This window comes from Chelonia mydas, chromosome 11 (assembly GCF_015237465.2).
Source record: "Chelonia mydas isolate rCheMyd1 chromosome 11, rCheMyd1.pri.v2, whole genome shotgun sequence".
Classification (NCBI taxonomy): Eukaryota; Metazoa; Chordata; order Testudines; family Cheloniidae; genus Chelonia; species Chelonia mydas.
In genome coordinates, this window is record NC_051251.2 from 30,821,083 (window position 1) to 30,843,664 (window position 22,582).

At 42.5% G+C, this 22,582-nt stretch overlaps 1 protein-coding gene across 3 annotated transcripts in view; it reads left to right on the forward strand.

The window, feature by feature from the left end:
* Positions 1 to 14,895: 14,895 nt before the first annotated feature.
* Positions 14,896 to 22,582, forward strand: part of GALNT5 (polypeptide N-acetylgalactosaminyltransferase 5) — a 53,312-nt gene continuing 45,625 nt past the window's right edge. Inside the window, exons 1-2 of one of the 3 annotated variants that reach the window (XM_043524958.1) lie at positions 14,896 to 15,099; positions 16,344 to 18,071. In XM_043524958.1, the coding sequence (XP_043380893.1) occupies positions 16,561 to 18,071 (1,511 nt within the window). In that variant the 5' untranslated portion in view covers positions 14,896 to 15,099; positions 16,344 to 16,560. Of the gene's footprint in view, positions 15,100 to 16,114; positions 18,072 to 22,582 lie in introns of those variants that run through there. The other 2 variants (XR_006284762.1, XM_007056672.4) reach the window with 2 other exon arrangements.

A 22,582-nucleotide genomic window follows, 5' to 3' on the forward strand; every position in this document is an offset into this window, starting at 1 on the left:
AAGGATGGAAGAGTGAGAGGAATTTTTTTAATATTTAAGAGTGATTGTCTTCACTTGGAAGCTGGACATGAAGAAGGGTGGCTCTGGGATTTAATTAATCAGTGTTAGTGAGTATTGGACTGAGTGTTTTTCTATACTGCATAGTAGAGATGAGGCACTTGCATTAGACATGTTTGCTTATGTGAAAATCCTATAATGAAGTTGTCTGTATAATAATGGAGTTGCTAACCAGCAGATCTGCTAGTATTGCTCTGATCACAATGGAATTTGTTTATCTTTCTCCCTAATAAGTGCCATCTTCTTTGTATTGCACGTTGGGGCATGTGTGTGACTGGGAAAGCCCAGGAGAGGCAGAACAAAGGATGAGTCAACATTCAGTTTTCCAGTTTGCTGCGATAAAATGATTTTGCCTGAAACCAAAGCATTAACCACGGCAGGAAGTTGTCAGCCTGAGCTTCGCCCAGGTTTAGATCTGTGACACCTAGCAAAGGTCTTGTCATGATTTGTATTAAGCTCAGAACCCTGAGGACTCTACCTGAAGGTGCTGCGCACAGTAAAAATTCAGAAGAAGAGAGAGAGAGACTTATTCATCCTCAGGATCATCATTATGGTGAGGGATTCGAATATCAGGATGAGTTAACTTTTCTCCTCCCTCTTTCCCTCTATCCCCTGCCTTAGCACTATCTCCCACTCAGGTTTTGCTCTGTGCCTCTCCCTCCCTTTGTAGAATGAAACCTCCTCCCTCTCTCTAGCCTGCCCTCCAAGATGTATTTGAAAGCCACCCCCCTCCAGGCATGTGGAAAACCCACATTATCTCCTTGTCTAATCTCCACCTTTAGGCTGCATGGCAGTAAGCCCCCACATCCTGCTGTGAATCTTTTGTTTCTGAGACTCTGGCTGGATTTTGCAGCATGGGGAAGCAGGCCAGAGAGCAAGAGCAGGTCAGATAGGAAGAAAAAGGTACCAATAGGGCGAAATGGGGCAGGGCTTTTTCTCCTTTCAGGGGTCCTAACCTGGACCCTCCTCAAATTGGTCATAAATTTTCCCTCTTCTCCTAGCACAGCGAATACTCAAGCACACATACAGCTCAGGAAAATGGCCAGTCTTAATCATATAAGATATTTCAAAAACTATCCAGTATCCTAAGGGCTTTAAGTATTTTAAATTCCATTTTCCCTTTTACTCATCAATCTTTTTCTCTAGTTTTGGAGTTAAGAAGGCTTGGGTCTCAGGAAGGAAGTGTGAATATTTCAGCTAAGCTTATAGTTTTTCAGCTCTTTGCAATAAATGTGCCAGAGAGACAGAAGAACGAACAAGTAGTTGGTGGATTTGAGCCTGTAACAGTTTGCTGCTTGCCCACTCTTTTGAGTTGTCACACTGTGATGATGATTCCAAAAATCTCCAGCTCCTCACCGACAACTTGACAAATTTAGTTTAACTATTTTGATGTAATAATCTAATTAGGTAAACGGGTTCAGTAACCGATTACGTTTTGCTAATTTCAACCATCTGCTTCAACATTTGCTCTTATGTGTACTAGATTTCAGAGCGCCTTTGCTCTAACAGTAATTAATGAAACTGTTAATAAGCTACATATATCATATTATGCTACAATAATTTATCAAAGGATAATGTTACAAGACAAATTATATTTAACAATTACAGAAAATGACTTACATCACTAAATGTTGCACACTGCTAACTAGTTTCTTTACTCTCTTCTTAATGAATTCCCTAATTAATTTAATGCACACTTTACGCATAATTTGAAATTTAAAAACATTGCTGGGTCAGGTTTTACCATCCTCTTTTACATGCTGTCTGCTTCTACAAGATATATATTAGCAAAACATGACCTCTATGCAAATTACAGAGACCTGCTGTTATTTTCATTCTGAGTCCTCATGAACAAATTCTAAATTGCGCTCTCTCGCACGCACACACACTCGCTCTCTCACACACACGCACAACTTAGATAATGCTCTTTGGTATTCCTAAGTTGTTTCTGTTGCTGACAGGAAGAAGCTAGCATTACATAATATTGGTCCATGCTTACAAACACCACTTTAGAATTAGATAATTATTTATACTAAAACACCTAGATGGCTATTTTAATCCTTTATTATACAATCATTTCCATTTTGGACAAAGATATTTTCAGTCTTATGTTGTACAGCCAGCTACCTACGAATGCAGCTTTGCCAACCCCCAGAGTTCAAAAATCATGAGTCAGGCCCCAAATCATCATGAGATTAGCTTTAAAACTATGACTATAAATCATTTTGCATTCTGTTTCTTTGCCTTCTCTTGTATGAGCCTTTAGGATACACTCTAGGTCACATTTTAAAGCTTTTTTCTACAACCATGAGAGCGAGAATTTTTATTTTATTTTTTAATGAAAGCCAATGTTCTCACCTAATCACATGGCTTCATGTGATTGAAGATGGGGGCTTTAACTAGACCACCAAATATTTTGTGATTCAAGAGAAAACCAGAGGCAACCTTAATTTTGGCATTTCCTAACTTTTGAATGTTTGACTTTGCAACCTTCATGTTAACAGAATTAGAGTTGCCCATTCAATTAATCCCTTCCATAAACCATTTGACAATTGCATACTAGGTTTAGCTAGATCCATCAATATAAATAAAGCACTTCTTTCTAATAGGCATATTATATGTATATAAAATGTAGCATACTTATGACAAGTCTTGAGTTCTATCCCATCATTTGTAAACATGCTCTAGGATTTATCTGTGTTTATATATTGATTTGTGTCTGTTCTTTATTAAACAACCTGTGTTATAGAAATTATTTAATACAAATCTGTATTTTTTTTATTTTGGAAGACAACTGATACATTTTCACAGTGTTTTCAAGTAGCAGCCAGATGTTTGTTCCTGTAACAAAAAATCTCACATTCCTAAACATTTGTCAAGGAACTAAATTATCAGCTTTGCTCCTGATTTCATGGTTAACATTTAGCAATCTTTGCTACTTAGAAGTACAGAAGTTTCTGGAACAATATATGAATGCTGCTTACCACAGAAAATGCACAGTACAGTTTTCTGCTATGCTTAAAATTACTTTGTTCCTGATAAAGACTGTGAAGGCTGAGCCACTGAAGGAAACAGTTATATAATGCTGTGCTTAAATAAAACCTTGACTTGATGTTAAATGACAAAACTATTTCATTCCACTAAAAATAAGTATTTTGGTATGTTGAAATAAGGTTTTATTTTGAAGGAAATAGTATGAATCTTGGAGTTATCATTGCATCCAGAAGCCAGAAACTGAAGAAAATTTATTGAAGTCTCTTTTCAGTTTATGAATATCCATCCTAACTCACCCAGTGACATAGTTCAAACACTTAGAATGTATTCCTGGAGCATGTACATAAAAGGTCTAAGTTGCTGAATGCTACAGCTATTTTCTGTTTCTTTTCTTACAGCGTTGACCCCAAAACTGACTACCAGGGCCCATTTTGGAACTTTGACATCTCAGATAGGTTGCCCAATTCCTGATTTCACTTTAATAAATAATAATAATTCATGCTTATCTAATGCCTTTCACCCATACATCTCAATACACTTTAGACAGGTGAGTAGATATCCTTATTACTGATTGGGAAGCTGAGGAGCAGAGTGGCTAACTGAATTGGAAACGGTCACACATAGCACATTAGTGGCAGAGCTGGAAAGATTAAGGCCTCGCTTAAAAAACATCCCCCTGAGCGATACAAGTTTCACCAGCATAAGTGGTAGTGTGCTTTGTCGGTGGGAGAGCTTTTCCCGCCAACATAGCTACTGTAGCTCGTTGGAGGTGGTTTAATTATGTCAATGGGAGAGCTCTCTCCTGTCAGCATAGAGCAGCTACAGGAGAGGTCTTACAGAGGCACAGCTGCATCGGTACAGTCGTGCTGCTGTAAGGTCTGTAGTGTAGACATAGCTTTATATGCCTACACCATGATGGTTGGGGGAATGAACAGCAGAAATGAATGACTTACAGTCTACTGGGTGAGTGCTGAGTTCAGACAATGCTGCCAAATTTGTAGCCAAGGGAAACCCTAGGTCATATGGCCCCATCCCACTCAGGACTGCTTAAAATGCTAGCATGACATTGTTTCTCATGCTTCAGTGCAACTTTGTGTGAATTATGAGCCGTTTTGTGCTGAATGAGAGCCGTAGAGTGATAACTTGTGTATCTAATTGGTCTTTCTCCTCTATCATGACATTACAAAGCCTCCTTTTCTTCTGTTTAACTGGAAACCACCATCTACTATTTCCCTATCTTCCTCCACAAATGCATAACAAGTCTGGACACATTCCCTGTTCTCACCTCCCACCATGGGATGGACTCCCTCCCCTCCCCCTGCCCCTGCCCCTGCCCCACCTCCACCTCCACCTCATCTCCAGCCAGCTGACATGGCAGAGCAGTTTGCTGGTAGGAAAAGAGAGCTGCACACTGAATTTTGAGCTTTCTGCCAGGAGCCTAAATTGAGTGGCTTTTCAATGGGCCACAGATTTGTCTGAATTGGCCCTGCATTGAGATATCTCCAAGTCACTAGCCCAGCCTTCTAATCATATTTATGGACAAAATACTTTCCACTCTTCATAGCCATTGTCTCTCATTTACAGTACACTGATTGATTTTAATAAAGAATAAACTATGCCAGTACTTTGATCCTTCTGGTTAATATGCCTCATTACAAAGGCACGTGATAGGAATTTTCATTCTATTAGTCACTCTTTGGAGCATTGTGCAGGTCTCCTGCCAAAATCAGCTCAGCATCTGGCAAAAAAAAATCCCATATATATAATTATTCTGGCAGATTGAATTCAGCCTTTTGATGGGCAAGTAATTCACAAGTAAAGCTCCTTTGCAACTTACTGCTCCCAACACTCACTCACATTAATATGAAAGATATGGGCATATCTCAGATACAAAACTACAAAGTTTTCTTAGGAGAAATTCTCTGAATCTACAGATGATCAGAACACGGTGGAAAAGAACTAGGAACCTCAAACCCCTTAATGTTTTAGGTGCCTAGAGGTCCCTGAATGGATTAAGGGGGAGAATTTCTGACTACCTGCCATATGTGCCACTACTGGAAAGAAGATACTGCTCTGGTAACACTGACCAGGATCCAATCCTGCAAGGTGCAGAGCACCTCCTGAAAAGGTCTGAATACCCTCAACACCCATTAATGTCCACCTTGCCTTAATTTGCCTTCACAAATTAACTGTCATTATTCTAAGTAGGGTCTCATCTTTTGAAGGTGGTGCTCCTGGTGATAACATCAGAGCACAGCTGTTCAGGTAGGCAAGGGTACCTGCAGAAAAAACTGGAATGTTTGAATCTATTCCAAATCACTCTTCATACAGTGTTTTATAGCCACACTGCTTTAAAAAAAAAAAAAATCTATCTTCTCTTTCTGTGTGTCCTCTCTTCTCTTTCTTGCTTGCCTTTCCCTCAAGACTTCCCAGTTTTAAAATCTGTTGTTTTTAATAGCTCATTAAGGATCACTTGCCAGATATTTCTGAATAGCACAACGGGCTGCGGAAAGCTTGGGTGTTCCATGCTCCTAATGAAAACATAATAAATTCAGTGAGCATTAAAACAGAGATTTAAGTTACTGAGATGTAATTAAAAAATATGTGGCGGTATTATGAGCAACTTGAAAAAATTTTAGGGTACAATAGTACCCCAGCTCTAGAGCAGTCCATCGAGTTTGGGATTCCTAGAATAGCCTGAGTCATTTCTGAAAGGAGAATTAGTGACACAGAAACTCAGGATTTTCCTTCTACTCTATTTGTACAGAATTCCTGTTCACCTTGAGCAAAGAGGGCAAAGGCACAGCTATGTCCCAACTCTTTAGCCCTCAATAGCTACACTCAGACCCTTTCTCAAGCACACAGTGCCAATTCCAGTTTGTCCTCTGTGTGTTATCCCACTACAAACACTAAGGGCATGATACATTTCCAACTGAAGTCATTCTGAGTCTTTCCTTCATTCCTCGATGTGAGTTAAAGGTGCAACTCAGGGTTGCTCTTCAACCAGTGACCAGATGTCCACCCAAAACTCATACTGAGCTCGAGGCACCCTGTCTGGTATTGTCGTTGTATACAAAAGAGAATGCCCACAATCAGCCAACATGTATGAAAAGAACACCATCAGGCTGCAGAGTGAAGCCAGTACTTGGATAGATGGCTGGGCAGGATGTGACTGCAGTAGCTAGCCCATTCTTGTGCTTTGTCACATTAGTATTGAAATGAAACATCAGCTTCATTTCATTATCATCTTTGTTATAACAATAGATTTAAATCATATATATGCATTTAACATTTGCTTTAATAACACCATCAAGTACAGAGTGTTACCTTTCAAATATATTCCTATTCCCTTCTATAGATGAGGCCACTTTCCTTAAACGCATTTGGCTTTTCAATATAAATTGGAACAGATTAAAGACCTTGATTAACATCAACATCCATTCCTTGGCTCATATAATTGTACCATGGAATATTGTAATCCTCTGTGAGAGAGAATTCAAGCCAACAGGTGATCTTGTTTACCTGTAGAATAATGAGATTAGGCAATGTATGTCAGTCATTCCTGTAGGCCAGGATGCTGCCTCCAGCAACGGTTGAGACCTGGTGCTTCAGAGAAAAAGATAATTAATCAAGCCAGTTGCATTACAGTAGTGTAATTTCTTCTTGACCTATAGGCAATCACCTTGATCCTGAATTATGGGACTTGATTTTGCCTTACCTCACTGAGATGCAATACCTTAGATACCGTGGGAGTTGCTGTAAAGTCATCTCCCCTCTTGAGGCCCTTCTGACAGAAAAATCACTGTGTCTTTAACTCCAAATTTCCTTGCCTGCATGGGTTTAAATCTGATCCTTAACACTATTTTAATGTACCAGTGATCTGGACTGAATTACTCTATTTGTCCCTAGAATGGCAGCTGACTCACATCAAGGAATGCTGTTCAAATACCTGGAACATTTGTATTCCCAAGCAGGAAAACCAGACAGAAAGATGGACTACAAGCCGTCAGGAACAGTATCCCCGATAATGTCATGGCAAACCTAGTGGCTGAACTTTGTGACTTTGTCCTCACCCATAACTATTTTACATTTGGGGACAATGTATACCTTCAAATCAGCGGCACTGCTATGGGTACCCTCATGGCCCCACAGTATGCCAACATTTTTATGGCTGACTTAGAACAACGCTTCCTCAGCTCTCGTCCCCTAATGCCCCTGCTCTACTTGCGCTACATTGATGACATCTTCATCATCTGGACCCATGGAAAAGAAGCCCTTGAGGAATTCCACCATGATTTCAACAATTTCCATCCCAACATCAACCTCAGCCTGGATCAGTCCACACAAGAGATCCACTTCCTGGACACTTCCTGGTGCTAATAAGCAATGGTCACATTAACACCACCCTATACTGGAAACCTACTGACCGCTATTCCTACCTACATGCCTCCAGCTTTCACCCAGACCACACCACACGATCCATCGTCTACAGCCAAGCTCTATGATACAACCGCATTTGCTCCAACCCCTCAGACAGAGACAAACACCTACAAGATCTCTATCAAGCTTTCTTACAACTACAATACCCACCTGCTGAAGTGAAGAAACAAACTGACAGAGCCAGAAGAGTACCCAGAAGTCACCTACTACAGGACAGGCCTAACAAAGAAAATAACAGAATGCCACTAGCCATCACGTTCAGCCCCCAACTCAAACCTCTCCAACGCATCATCAAGGATCTACAACCTATCCTGAAGGACGACCCATCACTCTCACAAATCTTGGAAGACAGGCCAGTCCTTGCTGACAGACAGCCCCCCAACCTGAAGCAAATACTCACCAGTAACCACACAGCACGCAACAGAACCACTAACCCAGGAACCTATCCTTGCAACAAAGCCCGTTGCCAATTGTGTCCACATATCTATTCAGGGGACACCATCATAGGGCCTAATCACATCAGCCACACTATCAGAGGCTCGTTCACCTGCACATCTACCAATGTGATATATGCCATCATGTGCCAGCAATGCCCCTCTGCCATGTACATTGGTCAAACCAGACAGTCTCTACATAAAAGAATAAAATGACACAAATCAGATGTCAAGAATTATAACATTCATAAACCAGTCGGAGAACACTTCAATCTCTCTGGTCACTCGATTTCTGACCTAAAGGTCGCAATATTACAACAAAAAGACTTCAAAAACAGACTCCAACGAGAGACTGCTGAATTGGAATTAATTTGCAAACTGGATACAATTAACTTAGGCTTGAATAGAGACTGGGAGTAGATGTGTGATTACACAAAGTAAAACTATTTCCCCATGTTTATTTCCCACCCACCCACCCCCCACTGCTCCTTGGACATTCCTGTTAACTGCTGGAAATGGCCCACCTTGATTATCACTACAAAAGGTTTTATATCCCTCCCCCACCCCGCCACCCCCCGCTCTCCTGCTGATAACAGTTCATCTTAAGTGATCACTCTCCTTACAGTGTGTATGGTAACACCCATTTTTTCATGTACTGTGTGTATATAAATCTCCTCACTGTATTTTCCACAGAATGCATCCGATGAAGTGAGCTGTAGCTCACGAAAGCTTATGCTCAAATAAATTGGTTAGTCTCTAAGGTGCCACAAGTACTCCTTTTCTTTTTGCGAATACAGACTAACACGGCTGCTACTCTGAAACCAGTTTACAGTGGGAATGTTTGACCACGCAGGGCATTTGTCATGATACATAATGTGAAGGCAAAGTTTAAAAAAATGCAGAGGGTATACCACCATTCACAGTGAATGAGTCATTCATTGCCGTACTGGAATGGGCAGGTGAAGTGCCAGATTATTGGAAAACACACTTACTGTTCTAGATTACAATGGTAAGCACTTCCTCTTAAATTACAGGTAATTAAGGGCCTAGTCTTGCCAGGTGCTGAATGCCCCGAGAGGTGCTGGGAACTGAGGGTCTCCAGCACTTCAGACAATTCTGTCCCAAAACAGTAGCAAAATCATAGCTACCATCTAAGGCCCCAACTGTGCAATCAGATCCACTAGCATGTACCCTCCAGCTTTGTGGAACTTGGCAGAGATGCATGGGTCCCCTGTAGTGGAGCTGATGGCAGAAGCAGGACCTAGATCTGCAGTTTGCACTGTAATTCTGAGATAACTTGTTTTTTATATCTTTATGTTGTGTATCACTTTTCAAATGTCTCGGTTATTGTCCCAAATTTTAACTGTGGCAGGGCCACAGTACCTATGACTTTGGAATATTAATGTAAAGCTCATGCAGTGCCCAAGTCAGAAAGGTGCTGAGCACCTGCAACTCCCATTAATTTTAGAGGGATCATTTAGCACTTATCAGAGTAAGTCTCAAAAGGGAAGTGGATTGACGGTCCTGAAAAATAAGATTGTCTATATTATTTATCTGCAAAACAAGATGCAAAGAGGCCAATCTCACATTTTCCCGCCAGTGTTTCTCACACTCCCTGTGGCCAAGGGCCCTCCCTTCACTTGCTGGATTTTTCCATTTATAACAGCAACACTGAGGGGAAATGTCCTTTTTGTTTTTATTTCCATGTCCCTGAGAGAAGGCAAATAAACAGCAGTGTACAGCGCTGCAGCTGTTAATGCCAGTTTCACTGCTTAAATGTGATTTTTCTTGCCAGTGTTTTCTCTTTTTACTTTACTTCCAAGGAATAACATGCCCGTGTGAGCCATCTCCCTCTCCAAATTTCACACTTTCTGAGTCCGAGTGCTGCTGATCATGTGGATATGACTCACCCAACAAAAATGTGACCTTATAAACAGACTTCACCCCCTGACCTTTGCAATATCTGCACCCCACAGTGATGTCCAACTTCTGTAAGTAGGAAGATAGCTTCTTCACAGAGGAAATGGCAAATATTAGCCCTTTGAGCAAAATCATGAATTTTCACAAATTTGACTCAGAACAATTTTTTTGGAGGGGGGAGAAGAGGGGAAAAGACCAGGTTTGGAATGAAATCAAATTTGCATGTGTGCTCATGTGTGGGAAGAGTGGGATGGGGAGCATATGGAAGTTTATCCACGTGTGAAAAACCTGTTTGTTCATCTGTCTGTGATACAAGTTTTTATATTCCAGCTGCGAGCTCTACAAGTATAGTGCCTTCTCCGAATTGCACTATTGGATTTCTAAAAACATTCTTATGAAAAAATGTTGATGAAAGGAAAATGGAAAAGTGGCAGTATGGTCACTCAATGTATGCAGCGGATATTCCATATTTAAGATGTGCACAGCCATAATCTGTGCACATCTTAAATATGGAAGTGATTGAAAGTGCACTTCTGAAATCTTTTTGAAGTCCTGTTCCAAAAATAATACAAAGTAGGTGTGAAAGAAACAAAAAATGGAAGATGAGCACTAGTGCCACTATAAGGACTGAGTTAAGTTTGGTTGATCTTAACTGTGCATTTCCATGTGGAAAATATTTGTATATTACTTCCTCTGTTTCTAAAGGTTGTTTTTTGCTAACTACAATGATCTTTGATGGGTTTTTTATACCTTTTAATAACTGATACATACTCTTAACCTTGCTTCCATTTTAACTATAGGGTCCAGTCCTGAAAACACTTAAGAATGTGCACAGCTTTACCCATATGAGGTAGCCCATTGAAATCAAGCTAGGCCAGGCAGATCTGAGAAGTTTTCCCTTTAAAAGGAAAGGGTTGGAAAAGTATCAGAACTGCAGCATCTTGGAAGCTCATTCTAGTCTTCGAAAGGTAAACACAGACATTTGGGATTATTAACCCTCAAAAAGAAATTGATTTGATTCCATCTTGGTTTTTCTGGTTTCTGTTACTTTCCACATGCATTTTTACTGTTTTTGGCTGGCCCCACAGTGGTGTGTTTCTTTTTCATTTCCTTCTCTGTTGCTACTGAATCTTTTTGGGTTTCCAGAAATGTATTGCTTTTAAATTATATGTTCATACCAGTATTCGAAGAATCTGCAAAGATTAGCCACTGCAAGATTTTCACTCTTTCACTTTAATAACTGTATCCTTAACTTCCTAAATGTTAAGTTTTGTGTTGGCTGGTAAATTTTCATGAGAATTTTGCAAGGTTGTATGATTAGTTTTTTACAGAGGAACTTTAGAGGGGACTAGAAAGCCATTCTGTTGCTCCATTGCTTGTTGCCAAGGGGCCATAGTCTACATGCCCTCCCCCCAAAAGCCTGAGTAAGCAGGCTTTGTTCAGGATCAAATCAAGATTGCACACAAGGATTACACCACTCCAAATCCAGAAGCTGCACCACTCCTCTGCTGCCACTAGTATAACAAGTGTACTGTAGTAGGTAGCAGCTGAAGCCTCCGTAGGTCCTTATTGGGAGGACAGGGTTAAGTCTGGAAAAGCAAGTAGCAGTGAGTAGATCCATTGGTAGATCCATTTTTTAAAAAAAAAATCAGTACATCATGACCACAGATAGGAGCAACTTGGTCATCCACCACCTTTTAATATATGATGGCCGATAGCAACTATTACACAAAAATATTGGGACCAAATATTAATGATTCAACTTACTGCAACATTGACTTGCACCTTAAAGCAAATGGGGAAAAGAAAAAAAGTGTATCCCTTTCTGCTAATTCCTGGCAACCCCTTCCTTGCATTTAGCTTCTGCATGTTAATGAATGTAAAAACAGTATCATTTATTTTATATTGGTGACTAACCAAATCATACCAAGAAGGAAATCAGAGATGATTCCTGCAATCAATGGTTGGGCTGATAAGATTTTCAGATTGGCATTGACAGATTGACTAATAACAATCTGAAAATGGAAACAAGTGCAAGGAATACAGTGGCACATGGTCACCACACAGTAAAGCCATAATTGCAGGATTTCCTTCTCCCTCCTGTCAGATTGTTGGTGCACCGGCCTGCACTTGGCAGAAGCCAGTTTGCAGAGATTCTGGGAGTCAGGCCTCCTGTAAAGAGTTTTTAGTTTGACTGGTTAGAGTCATTAGTAGGATTATCATGATTGAAATCATAGGTGCTGACTCCTTGGGTCCTCCGGAAAAAATGGTGGGTGCTGAGCACCCATCAGCAGCCTCCCTATGAGCTTCCCCAGAGCCTCCTGCCCACTGGCTGGCCCCATGGATCAGCGCCTCCCACTCCCTACCCGTGCCTACCGCCCGCCACAATCAGCTGTTTCGCGGCTTGCAGGAGGATGGAAGGGAGGGGGAGGAGCAAGGAACCAGCGTGCTCGGGGAAGGGGGTGGAACTGGGTGGGAAGAGATGGGGTGGGGTGGAGCAGGGGTGGGAAGAGGCAGGGTGGGGGTGGGGCCTTGGGGGAAGGGAGGTTGTGGGGGTGGGGCCTGGGACAGAGCCAGGGATAGAGCATCCCCCAGCACTTTGGAAAGTTGGTGCCTGTGATTAAAATGCAAAAAAAAAGGCACCCCCTGAAAGCAAGCCTGCCATAACTCCAACCACAAGGCAACTCTGTAACCCTCGCGCAACAGCCACTCACAGTATCTAGAGAGATAACACAGATAGATAAGATGGATAACATCACCCATCTCCTCACTCTCGCATGACTCAACCCCTCTCACACACGGTGTGCTTGTGTGTTGGTGGGCAGACAGCTGCTGTATTTTCAACAGTTTTGATCTGTTATCACTTAAACTGCAGAAGTGGGAACACTTCAGCATCTTTAGCTGCATACAGAAAGTTTGAACAGTAGATATCCCAGTGTATTGTGATAATAATGCAAATCTTTAGACCCACGTAAAAAAGATTAAATTATTTTCCTCGCAACTGGCAAATCCATAAAAAAAACCCAGCCAGGCCAGTCAAATACCAGCCAGGTAGTAACCCTAGTCACTAGTGAATGTCTATCATAAGTGCCAACACCTCAGAGGCCAAAGGGGACATTTCCCTCTCTCCCCAGCTGTCAGACAGAAGGAATCAACAATATATTTTGTTTGCCCCAAGTTTGAACCATTGCTGGCTGGGAGACATTGCCATTCCGGCCCCAAAAGTGTTGCTGTGCGTAGCAGCAGCTAAGCAAGCTCCCTCTCTTCCTCCCTGGGCCCCCTAACAGATGATGAACAGAGATTAGAGCTCCTCCTACCACCTGAAAGGTAACGTAGTGCCACATCCAGCCAGCAGAGGGAACCAGAGGTACGGGACCAGCGTCCTTGTTTCTTGCAGCAGGAGCAGGAACCTGGAACAGGCGCATCCCCTCCTCACAGGCCTGGAGCACATGGAAGGAGGCGGAGGGCAAATATTAGCAGGTATGGCAGGGTAGGGAGAAAGTTACTAGTGGGAGAGGGTCAGACATACCCTACTGGGGAGACTGGATGCGAAGTGGAGTGGGGAAGACGTAGCAGGGTGAGACAGAGCGAGAGGACACAGAATGCTGTGGAGGAGACCGGGGTTCCAGACCATGTGAGTGTGGAGGGGTGGGGGAGTGACACAGCACTGGGAGCCCTAGGGGACACAGCACATGGAGAGTGACACAGAGCTGGGGGTGGGGGCACAGCGCCAGGCACATACACGCACAGGCCAAGTCCTGTTCACACACATACTTTATGGTATCAGTGGAGGATGTGAGAATTCACAAGTAGAAGTGAGTGCAACCGTGAAGCCAGCTCCCTCCCCTCCCCCAGCATTTCGATCCATTGGTCCCTCCTGCCCTTTTTTTTGGCAGTTGCACCAATGGGATCTGCGTTCTAGTATGTGGATATGTTTGTGCTCAGGTGCTTTTGCTCAGCTTTTTTCCTTCAGTTGCTGTGTTATTTATAGGGCCCTACCAAATTCGCGACCATGAAAAACACGTCACGGACTGTGAAATCTGGTCTTTTGTGTGCTTTTACCCGATACAATAGAGATTTCACGGCGGAGACCAGTGTTTCTCAAACTGGGGGTTCTGACCGAAAAGGGAGTTGCAGAGGGGTCGCAAGATTATTTTAGGGGTGGGTCATAATATTGCCACCCTTATTTCTGCGCTGCCTTCAGAACTGGGCAACCAGAGAGCGGCGGCTGTTGCCCAGGCGCCCAGCTCTGAAGGCAGTGGCCCCCCAGCAGCAGCGCAGGAGTAAGGGTGACAATACCAGACCATGCCACCCTTACTTCTATGCGGCTGCTGGTGGCGGCTCTGCCTTCAGAGCTGGACTCCTGTCCAGCAGCCGCCGCTCTCCAGCTGCCCAGCTCTGAAAGCAGCACCGCCACCAGCAGCAGCGCAGCAGTAAGGGTAGGAGTAAGTGCAACCCTCCCCCCACAATAACCCCGTGGAACACCGCCCCCCACAGCTCCTTTGTGGGTCAGGATCCCTACAATTACCACACGCTGACATTTCAGATTTAAATAACTGAAATCATGGAATTTCCCATTATTTAAATCATATGACCGTGAAATAGACCAAAATGGACCGTGAATTTGGTAGGGCTTGTTTATTTAGGATTCCTTGTTCATGCAAAAGTTTAAAAAAGCCATTTTTAAAGCATATGTTCCCATGTCTACAGTTAAAGAACTTTAAATGCTCCTCCGCTCCTTTCGGCTTTTTCCTTATAGAACTATACCGTACCAAATCAAGACCCTGTCATGGCGCAGAACTCCAAGGGACAAATTCTGCTTTCATTCCACCTCATTAAGCCCTATTGATTTCCGTGAGGTTGCCTCCCTGTAACTGATGTTGGTATTGTGAAATAGGAACAAACAGCCAAATGCGCTCCTCTAATATGTACTGCAAAGAAGAGCAAATGTATGCTAAATATGTTAAATCTAGCCAAATCTAGCAACAAAAGGTGAACAGTTGCCTCTCCCGGTGTTGTCATCTCCTCCTTTGTTCTCTTTTTAATTTAGATTCTGATTCGGCATGTGCAGCAGTGTTTTTCCTCATCTACACGGATGCTTTCCTGAATTGAGCCTTTGATCATAGGCTCTTTGGGGCAGTGAATCCATCTTCTGCACCGTAAAGTGTAATGTACATTTATGGTGCTATACGGGTGTTAATGGACAGTGCTGTGGAGTGGGGAGTTCCTGGGATATTACGGGATAGTCTCCAGGGTGAGTAGACCTACAGAGCAGCTTCTTTGCATGACTTGCTTCCTTGGGAACCTGGCAGTGAATTCACCAATATTTATGCTGTTCAGAACGGAAAGTTAATGCTGGTGTAAACCACAGCACTGCACCTCCTACTTTACCCTCACCCCTAGTCTGGCTGAAGGGCCTGGGAGAGTACAGTCCTAGGGTGGAAGCTAGTGGCAGCTAGCGAGGCACACTGGCTGTGGTGTGAGCTATGCTACGGTACAGTGACAGCATTGGACACAGCATGGAGAGGAAGGCACAATGCATAGATGTCCTGAGATCTATGGATCCTTGACCAGTCTGAAGTTAGTGGACACATGCCCAGCCCCCTCAGCGACCACTAGCTTTTCCCCCACACTGTGATGGGTTTTCAGTGGTATGAAAACTGTAGAGCCTTTGTCTTTGTTTTCCCCGTTTGCATCTTTGTGCAGGGACAGGGAAAATTTGGCTCATTCTGCTGAAAGTGTATGTCCATTTTTTTTGCCCTTCACTTCCCTTGACCCTATATAGAGCAGCTTTCTTCACCCTGCAGCTTGCTACACCCCACAATTCAAGTATATGAACAGTAGTTTCCAAGTTTTAAGCTAATCCATTTACTTCAAGTATATCTGCCTTCTGTAGTGAAGCAGGAGAAATACAAATACTCACTAAAACACTGCAGCTGTACTTCTAATTATTATCCTTTTGTTATCTATTCCTAATGAAGATAGACAGTGGTCAGATGCTGAATTTTTGCTACATTATCTAAATGAGACACTGAGCTATATTTATCCATTGATTTAGAGTTACACTGGAGATAAAATGTCCTTTTAATTTATTATTTACTTAAGGTCAGCCAGTGCGGTATTAACATTACCTTAGACAAGAAGAGTTAATGAAGGGTTAACTTTTAATACTCTAAGAAAGTGTAACGAAACTGGAACTAAAGTATTGCCTCTGGATAGGTTGCTGTATAAATGGTTAATATACAGAAGAACTCGGAAGGTAAGAGCTGCACAAAAAGTTTTCTGGGTAATGGACTGAAGTAGTTTCCTTATGTGAGGAGGTGTTGAGTTACAGCAGGAGGAATGAGAGCTGGGTGGAGAGAAAAAACATCTGATCTGCAACCTTTCCCTTCTCTTGGGGCAACATGTATAATAGTTAAACAAGAAAAGCAATGGGAATATGACGTGGAACTTGTATTTGTCGTTTCTTCAGTGACCTAACGCCTGTGTTTACTGTAGATTAAATGAAATGCTGCTGGATTAATCATGAAAAGCTGAGGAGACGCAGATGCTCCGCTGTAAAATGCCACGCAGGCAAAGACTGACAGGCAGCAGGATCTGAGGTTTCCCCTGGATCACTAGTCAGACGTGTTCCAGGGAGCGGGGACTGCTGGCTCGCTAAGGTAAGAGGCCCAGGGGGGCAAGCGCAATAAAGAAGAAAAACAAACTTTTAAAGATGAACAAGATCCGGAAGCTTTTCCGAGGTAGTGGGAGAGCTCTCGCGTTTATATTTGTTGCTTCTGTCATTTGGTTGATCTTTGACATGGCAGCTCTCAAGCTTTCATTCAGTGAGATCAACACCAAGGTTCTGAAAGATGAGATGATCAGGAGGGAAAGGGAAAGGTTCAAAGTTTGGCGAAACCTAGAGAAGACCCCTGAAGGCTCCAGAAGGGAACCAAAACCTCCCCCGAAAGGCTTTGAAAGGGGGAGATTTAGCAAGGAGAAATATAGAAATATAGAAGAGAAAATGGTAGAGGCTGAAAATGAAATAGACAAACAGAATGAAAAGAGAACACCAAAACCGACAGAAAAGAGAAGCATGGCCTATAAGAAAATGATTGTTCCATTTGGGACATTCTCACTGAAACTGCTGAGCCCCTATCCCTCTGTTCCCATGGAAAAGAAAGAGAGAAAAAAGCATGTAAAAGCTGTAAACTCCACAGACTTGCTGAGAACAAAGCAAACTGTTCCCAAAAGGCTTCAGCAGACCCCATTACCTACAGCAACAGGGAGATCAGTAGTCAAATTAACACACAGCACAGCTACTGTAAGAAACAAAGTTGCACAGAAAGAGAACCAACCTGTAACTAAGGCATCAAAGGGTATTGAGGGCAATTTAAAAATTGGGATTACAGCGAAAATCCCTTTGGCTCGATTAAAACAGGAATTGCAAACGGAGGCAAATCCCAAGGCACCTCAGAACAAACCCCCAGTACCAGATTTGCCAATTCCTGGGCAAATCATTCCTATACAGCAAAACAGGATTGGGGTGAAAGCAATAGATGGCACCGAACACAAAGCAAACAGGAGTTTGGATGTACCTGTCAGCAAACTGGCTGCTGCAAACAGTGCTGAGAAAAAGGGATTGTCCACAAAGCTAACAGGACTGGGAAAGCTGCCAAAAGAAGACAAAACAAAAGCTGCTCATGAAAAGAAACTAACTTTCTCTGAAAATCAGTTTGTCATTATTAGTAAAGAGGGGTTAAAAATCAACATCCCAGCAACCCAGAATCTTGTAGCTGATTCTAAAAGAAATTTTACAATGAGATTGAAAACGAGAAAAGAACAGCAAGTTATTAGCAACAAAAGTGAGGATGCCCCTAACGTGAACTCTGTAACCAAGACTGCTGAGCTTAATGGTCTAACTAAGAAAGCAATTTTGACTGAAGGGCCAGAGCTAACAAAAGTTTATGTCAGGTTAGCTGATAAGGAGCAATTAAGGAAAATAAATCGAAGCAGCTATACAGTCCATTTTACAAGGGACACTGGGATGCACAAAGTCTTAACAATTGATGTAACACTTTCCCCAAGAGATCCCAAAGCTCCCGGTCAATTTGGACATCCTGCTGCAGTCCCTGATGATAAGCAAGAAGAAGCAAAAAGTAGATGGAAGGAAGGAAACTTCAATGTCTATCTGAGTGATTTGATCCCTGTAGACCGAGCCATTGAGGATACAAGGCCTGCTGGGTAAGATCTGTTTCCCCCTGCATAAATTATCTTAGACAAGTTTGAACTATGTATTGATCAAAAGGATTTGATCATGTTGTGCTTTCTGGAATGCTTTTAACTTTTATATAAACGTCCCATGACTTCAAATAGTCAAGTGCTCTTTCAAAACTGCAGTGCACTATTAGCCCCATGAAAAGTATCAATAAAATATCTCTATATTTTCAGCTAATGGACCAATCACACTGTAGATAAAATTTTCAGAGGCACCTAAGGGAGTTAGTAGCCTCTATCCTATTTTTAAAAGAGACTTAGGCACATAGAAACATAAATCCTGTTGACTTTCACTGTGCTTAAGTCACTTTTAAAAATAGGACTTGAGCACATTGGAACATTTTACCCAGTTTATCTGGTGTAATATCCAGCATTTAAGGGCATCATAAGCAAAATCGAATACATCTGGCATATGGATGTTTGATTCTCAAGTGAATTCTGTCACATAATTGGTCTAAGCACAGGACTGGTAACTGGTAGCTCATGAGGGCTCATCCTTGTTCTGATATTGCCTCCCTGTCTGATCTTTTTATTTTCCTCAGTTTCCCAACATATATGATGGAGGTAATATTTTATACTCAGCTATTACAAGTGTCTTATAAGGATTAGTTGGCTGATATGTCTACTATGCTTTGAAGATGAAAACTAATATGTAAGTGCTAAACTAGTAGGATTATTAAATAGCAGTGTACATACTCTACTTGACATATTGTTTGAGATATCCACTAGGTAATGCACCCTTGCCTAGGGATTAATCTAAATGACCGCTGAGTGGCACTCAGTCTAGTGAAGGACCCCTTGGCGCTCACTTTCTTGGTTATAGCCAAGGGCAGTTCTGAAAGACAGAAGTTTGTGCATTTCAGGTTTAAATGCCTGCACAGTGCGAAAATGTAGATTTTTGTTTTTAAAATTGTTGGCAGTGAAACCGAACATTTCCTTGAAATTTGCAGATGCTCCTGTAAATTTCATTTTTGTGCTCCAGATGCAAAAGTCCATGGTCCAAATACAGAGGTGATGTGTAAGTTACTTTACTGGTCAGTAGGTTTGATAGAGTCTAATTGAGTCTAAGGGACTCTGACTTAGTGAATTGTAATGTACACATAGAGGACCTGGAAGAAGGTGCAAGTTAAAGTTGGGGACTGAATTTAATCTGCTGCATACTTTTTTACATCTCCCTATTAGCTGCTTTTCTCACTGCAACCTTCTCTCCTAATCTCTTGGTTATTGTACATTACATTTTATTCTCCTGGGGGAATTCTGTGCCACTGCACAAGTGGAGAATTAACATTCTTTGCAGATTTTTCCCCCCTGCGGAATAATTGATTCTGATGGTGAGGCGAAGGGAAGCTGCAATTATACCTTCTGCCCACCGGGGCTGATGAGCACCAGAAGAGAGGGCTGCTGGCTCATAGGCTGGAGCAGCCCACTGTAGAGAGGGAGGGGGCAAAGGCTGCTTTCCTCACAATTCCCTGCCCACAGGGCTGCTGGAGGTGTCACACATACTGGGGTTCAGAAGGGCTAGCAGGGGGACGGACTGGGGCAGGGGCACAGGAGCTAGTGGGGTGACAATATTGAGCCTGGGGATGAATGCGTGTGGGGATACAGGGCCACATGGGGACAGGGACAGCTATGCTTGGCTGAGTGAGGGTACAGGGATACATAGGGACAGAGGGAAGTGGGGTACACGGCCACATGGGGACATGTGCATATATGCCTGGCTGAATGGGGGTGCAGGGATACACGGGGACAGGACAGATGTGCCTGACTGATTGGGAGAGGGTAGGGGTCAGCCAGGGTCTACATGAGGGAGGCTCCCCAACTCCCTAACAATCCATCCCTCCCCCCAAAAAAAAACCCAAAAAACCTGTGCTATACTTCTCTGCCCCACTCCCAAGACCCCTTCTCTGCCCGACTCCCAAGACCCCAGGTTCACTCCCAGGCTCCTTCCCAGCAATTACTTCCCTCTCCCTCAGCTCCTTCATTACCCCGACTCCCCTAAACCTTTGCACTGCTTCTGAGGGGTGCAGGAAATATGTTTCTGAGTAATAATTCATTTAAACTACAATACAAAGTCCCGTATTAATATGCCTCGTAAGGAATCTATTTGTCAAAAAGCATTTCCTGAATCTTTTTTGTTTTCTGTATTGTTACAGATATACTTGCTAAAAGGTATTCTGAAATAAATTACCAAAATAATTGAAACTGGCATGATTATATTGTGTTATTTTGACAAATAAAATATGAAGAATTTTGCAGAATTTTAAAATATTGTGCACAGAATTTTTAACTTTTTGGTGTAAAATTTTAGGTGCAGAATTCCCCCAGAAGTAAAACTGCATTACATTTAGACTCCCTGAGCTCTAGCCTGCTGCAACTTCATGTGCTCACTGATTTCAGTAGCAGTTGCATGCATTTATAGCAGGATTCACTACTCCTCCCGAGTGCTACTTACAGCACTTTACACATCACTTCTGAAGTTGGCTCCATGATCAAAGATAAATTGCTACAATGTGTAACGTACCTTTGAAGTGATGAGACATCGGAAAAAACTATGATTGTTTTTCACTCTGTATTCTATGAAGCACAGCAAGGCAGGGAAACTACAAGTGATATGAGGCAAACATAAAGAGCAAAGAGGCAACACTCATGTTTCATAGAACAAAGTTTTGTCTTGAAATAATTGTGAAGTGTCACCTGAAGGAAACAAAAGACCCACAGAGACCAAAATCAGGATATTCTCCTTCCGGTAGTATCAGTGCATGTAACAGGTATTTTATAGAACTATAAGATACTTAGTTGATGAGTCAGAGCTCCCAGTAAGGCTAGAAAATGGGCATCTACCTTGTTATCACAGAAAACACCATGGCCAAACATGGGAGTGTTGTAGGCAACATAGCACCTAGGCAAACTGCCCATCTGATATTACAGCTTAGTATGGTATCTGAAAAGATAACAAAAACCATACTTGGCTACATGGAAAGTTGGCTGGAATATTTTGCTGGTAGCTTTTTCCATTTCTAGAGAGCAAAGATTTCCTCTGTGTTTAACTCATGGAGTATGTGGTTCCTAAGTTAAAATTTCCCATCAACATACTCTGCAATGCTTTTTAACCAGTGGTGTCTGATGTTGGGATAATAATTTGGGTGGAAAAAGAAGATGCAACCAAGCGCAAAAGTGTATACCAACTGGGATAGGCCAGTTGCTAATTACAAATCCATAACCACTTAAGTGGATGCCTTTTTATCAATCCACATCAGCCAGAACCAATCCAAATTCTTTGCTCACTGTCCATTGACAAGGAAGCAATACTGCATGCCCATTTTTCAACCAGCTCGCAGTGCAATGAATGTATTAGAGAATCTGTTTGATAAAATTTCTCTGAGATCTCCTAATCTTTCCCATTTACACCTCAGCTTCCCTTTTAAGCCATTCCTCAGTACTAAGCTAATGAACTGAACCCCAGTAACCAGGTAGGCGTTAGGAATTTGTTCCATCAGTGACTTTTGTTTTTCTAGCCCTTAACACAATAAAAATAAAAACTCACTGAGGACCAAATCCACCCAGGTGCAGAAGTACACTGGAGGCCCCAAGTATAGTGGGACCAGCACAGGAATGGAAAAGATCCCAAGAATCCATGCAAAGAGAGATCTGGAATACACACAGTGGGATGGCCAGTGGATTTGCAAATGAAGTACTGGACAAAACCCATTTGTGGGAGTTGGCTAGCAGACAATGGATGCTACTGTACACAGGGGTCATGGAAGGACTGCATAACTGGTCTCCATCTTCTCTGAACTTGGTGGGTAGGATTCCAATCCCCTTCCCCTAACTACCATTGTAGTCCCTCTGTGCACAGCTATTTACGTGGGCTTTGTCATTAACCTGGATTTGATCCTGAGCATGCCCAACCCAAAACAACCTCGCTTGGTAGAAGAGCATCATTTCCTACATTCCACTCTGCATCTTGGCAACCAGGTATACATGCTAGCAAAGTCATGCATCTCAGCCACCATTCTAGCAGCAAAAGACGACATTTTAGGGCACCAGTCTTTAATCATCTGGAGGTGTCACTAGACACTCTTGTCAGTGTGAATTGCATGCTCTGACTCCATTGTACTCTCAAACTCATGAATCAAGAGAACTGAGGTAACATTTTCAGAAGTGCCCAAGTGACTTAGGCTGCTAGAGCCTACTGACTTTCAGTGCGTCTTAGGGTATGTCTACACTACGAAATTAGGTCGATTTTATAGAAGTCAATTTTTAGAAACCGATTTTATACAGTCGATTGCGTATGTCCATGCTAAGCGCATTAAGTTGGTGGAGTGTGTCCTCACTACCGTGGCTAGCATCGACTTACAGAGCAGTGCACTGTGGGTAGCTATCCCACAGTTCCCACAGTCTCTGCTGCCCATTGGAATACTGGGTTAAGCTCCCAATGCCTGATGGGGCAAAAACATCGTCACAGGTGGTTTTGGGTA